The sequence below is a fragment of the Gossypium hirsutum genome, chromosome D09, assembly GCF_007990345.1.
Source record: "Gossypium hirsutum isolate 1008001.06 chromosome D09, Gossypium_hirsutum_v2.1, whole genome shotgun sequence".
Classification (NCBI taxonomy): Eukaryota; Viridiplantae; Streptophyta; class Magnoliopsida; order Malvales; family Malvaceae; genus Gossypium; species Gossypium hirsutum.
In genome coordinates, this window is record NC_053445.1 from 33,008,763 (window position 1) to 33,012,259 (window position 3,497).

Here is a 3,497-nt window from a genome sequence, read left to right on the forward strand (position 1 = left end):
TGATCACAAAAATTTTATTGTTCATCAATTTAATTAAACAGAGAAATTATTTTTTCTCAGACAAATGTATAATTTGAAGACATTGAAACTAGGAGCTCAAGTCAAAGCTCAAAGCCTTGTATGAATATACAACCAGTGACAAGGAACCAATTAATATCCTAGGAAAGTTGTTCTATATTGGTACAAGCTTCAACTTCATGCCATGTTTATCTGTCATGTATCATGCTGCTTGTTTTGGATTAGTTAAACTAATCAATCCTTTCTAGATTAAACATCACCATATCTTCAAGCCCTAACCGGAAATCGCTTTGAGGAAGACATTGGAGACTCTTGATTGCAATATCAGCTTTCTCTTTTGCCAACTTTTGTGCCCTTTCGATTCCCCCGCATTGCTTTACTAGTTCGATTGCTTCGTTAAGGGAACCAGTCTCGCAGAACTCAGATTCAATGATATCTCTAAGTTTTGGCTCTTTTTCGAGCGCAAAAATTACAGGTGCTGTGAGGTTGCCTTTTGCTAGATCACTACTAGCTAGTTTCCCTAGCTGCTCTGCTGATTGTGTAAAATCCAATATGTCATCAACAACTTGGAATGATAGGCCAAGATTCTTTCCATATTCATACATTTTCTCTGTTACACTATGATCAGCTCTACTGAAAATGACGGCTCCCTTGGTACTAGCTGCAATCAATGAAGTTGTTTTGTAATAACTCTTTAGCAAATAGTCCTCAAGTTTAACATCACAAGTTTACATTTTTCCTTTTTCAGTTAAGAAACGGCACAAGTTTACATTTACCGTGAAGCATGTCCCACGTAATCCTCATAACACGTGATTTTATAGCTTGTTTTAGATGGTCTCCAATTTAACTTGCATCACTAACATGAAGTAGAAAATAGGCAGCGGGCATCAAATCTCAAGCAAGAAAATTAACAAAAATGGTTCTAACTAAAGAAACTCTAAAAATTAGAAAAATGGTGACCATTATTATTCGCATGAAGACCTAAGATAACAAATTGCATAATTAATAACAAGAGTTTCAGTCAAAAGTTCCACACTGTGAACAAATTATCATAAACAAAGCTGACTTGTTACTCAAGAGCTATTCCCGTTCATTTCTTTAATCTTGTATCCCCAAGTTTCAGGACTCATCTCCATAGTTTCACCCTATTCTAATTTAACGGAATCAAGTTATCTAAATACATCTGAGATAAAATAAATCAGCCAGCAGAGATGGGTAAGCATGTTACAATGATAGAATATGTTTGCAAATGGGCAGAATTAACTGTTGAAAAAGGATTGATAGATTCAATTCCATCAATGAACATCTTCCACAGAGATATATTTTGGAGTCATCCTCAAAAAGGAAAAGGCCAAAAGCCAAATAACTAAATATTAAGTTCTAATCCGAGTCCTCTACACGTTAGGATAGATATAAAAAAACACAGAATTGAGTAGAAACCTAACAAAAGCGTGGAATAGCACACAAAAAAAATACAACAACAACATGGAAATATTTTATCAACCACTCAACAACAATGAAGAGCATCAAAGAATGATCTCAAGGTAGAAAACAACTTGACTTAGACAAACTATGATCTACAAAACTGTGAATAAGCTCAACAAAAATCAGTCTTAGTAGAGATAACTTTCACATAGAATTTTTTCTATACATATATTTTCCCATATCCAAAACATATATTTCCTTTTAAGTTTTCTTCAATAATAAACTAGAAACAGCATGCTCAAACACACAACAATTGCTTAAAACAAGATCTCTTAAGCATAATAAATAAATAAAGGAGAAGTTCACTACAGTATAATTGTACAAGCCACTAGAAGAAGAGCCTGATTCACCACTAGATACATTGAAACTACTGCATTTGCTATTTCTATAGGTTAACCCCTTCTCTATTGCTACTAGAGGGTAACTGCTACCAACTATATCTACGACCTCATCAACTTGATCATTACCTAACAAGAAAGAGAAGAAATATTAGTTTCTGCAATGATTTGGTTTACTACTACCTTGCTATCTGTAAATAAATCCAAAAATACACAGAGGTTGGTAAATTACCTTTATACGGCTGCATTGATGAATTGCTAAGCCCTGACTCATTAATAAGCTACAAAAACGGAAAAGACAAAGCAATATCATAAATGCCAATGTTGCATTTTGGATAAAAGAAAAAGAAAGGCACCAAATGATGAGATAGATGCATAAGGATACCTCCATTTTACAGGATTCAGCTTTTGCCTGGTTTTTCTGCTTCTCCAGCAAATAGTCATCCAAAAGTTTATGCAATTTGTACAATGTTTCATGACTTAGAGCATCAATATCGATCTCAATCTCATCCTCACCCATTTGACCATCACTAGAACTCTGCTCTTTAAGAAAGTCAACAATGTTTTCAGGCAATTCTCCCAACAAAGACTCTAATTCTAAGCTCAATTTATGCTTCTCCCGATCGGTCATGATCTGTCTGATGGGCTTTGGCTTGACCATAGCATCTTCTTGGTTAATTTTTTTCTTTTTCAAAGGTAAAACATTACTATTCGTTTCACCTTCTATAGGTGTAGCTGTTGTTGAAGGCACAGCATCAACATTTTTTGTTACAGGCAACAAAGAAACAAAGAAAGGAAACAAATTTTAGGCATAAAATCGGTTAAAAGTGTGGACAAGGAAATAACAAGAAAAAAAAAGAGCTTTATGCCATACCTTAAGCCAAGACCCAGAGAAGAATTCATGGTAGATTTACCTGAGAAAGAGAGAATGAGTGGAAACGAAACAAAATATGCTGAGAAGAGAAGATATGCGACAGACTTTTACCTGGAAGAGAAGATGAAGAACAGAAAAGGAAAAAGAATGAAGAACGGAAGAAGGAGAATGAGCCTTACCTGGATGAAGGAGGAACCGAAAAATGTTTTACAGAAATAAAATTCGTAAGACATTTTCCCCTAAAACCCATTCATTTTACCCGTGTCTTGGAAAATATTTTCCAAATGTAAAATGTTTTCAGTCAAACAAACACTGGAAAATCAAGAAAACATTTTTCAGAAAATGTTTTCCTGCAAACAAACGGACCCTAAATGCACAAAATAACTTACAAAACAACTGATATTATAAGTTAATTGTTTCAAAATTTAACAATAATTTAAAAATTCATAAAATTGAGAAATTATTAAAAAATAGGAAACTTTATATTTAAAAAATGAAAAATGAAAATAGATCAGAACATAATTAAAAATATCGTATTTTTCTCCTTTTCTTATTAAAAGTTATGTTAGGGATCAACCCGATTAAGCTACGAACAAGTAAAAATAGCGAAAAATTTGAGAAATTGAGTACACAAATTTAACGTGGAAAAACTCCTCCAAAGAGGATAAAAAAATCATGGGCAAAAATAATTTTACTATAATGATAAAAGAACGAAAAGTACAAAAGATGGAGATAAAAAAAACTAAACCTCGAAACTCGAAAATAAATAACCATCAAAACGT

General features: G+C 33.2%; 1 protein-coding gene across 2 annotated transcripts; it reads right to left on the minus strand.

Moving 5' to 3' along the window:
• LOC107891827 (solanesyl diphosphate synthase 1, chloroplastic) lies at positions 1 to 2,997 on the minus strand. 2 transcript variants are annotated; one of them, XM_016816748.2, is made up of 5 exons: positions 2,895 to 2,942; positions 2,716 to 2,755; positions 2,227 to 2,576; positions 2,074 to 2,122; positions 1 to 679 (listed from the first exon to the last, which is right to left on the minus strand). In XM_016816748.2, exons 3-5 carry the CDS (start codon positions 2,500 to 2,502, stop codon positions 249 to 251), a joined length of 756 nt encoding a protein of 251 aa, XP_016672237.1. In that variant the 5' UTR covers positions 2,503 to 2,576; positions 2,716 to 2,755; positions 2,895 to 2,942; the 3' UTR covers positions 1 to 248. The 2 variants fall into 2 exon arrangements, with proteins under 2 accessions (XP_016672237.1, XP_040956286.1); XM_041100352.1 differs by having other exon boundaries at positions 2,227 to 2,755; positions 2,895 to 2,997.
• Positions 2,998 to 3,497: the final 500 nt, after the last annotated feature.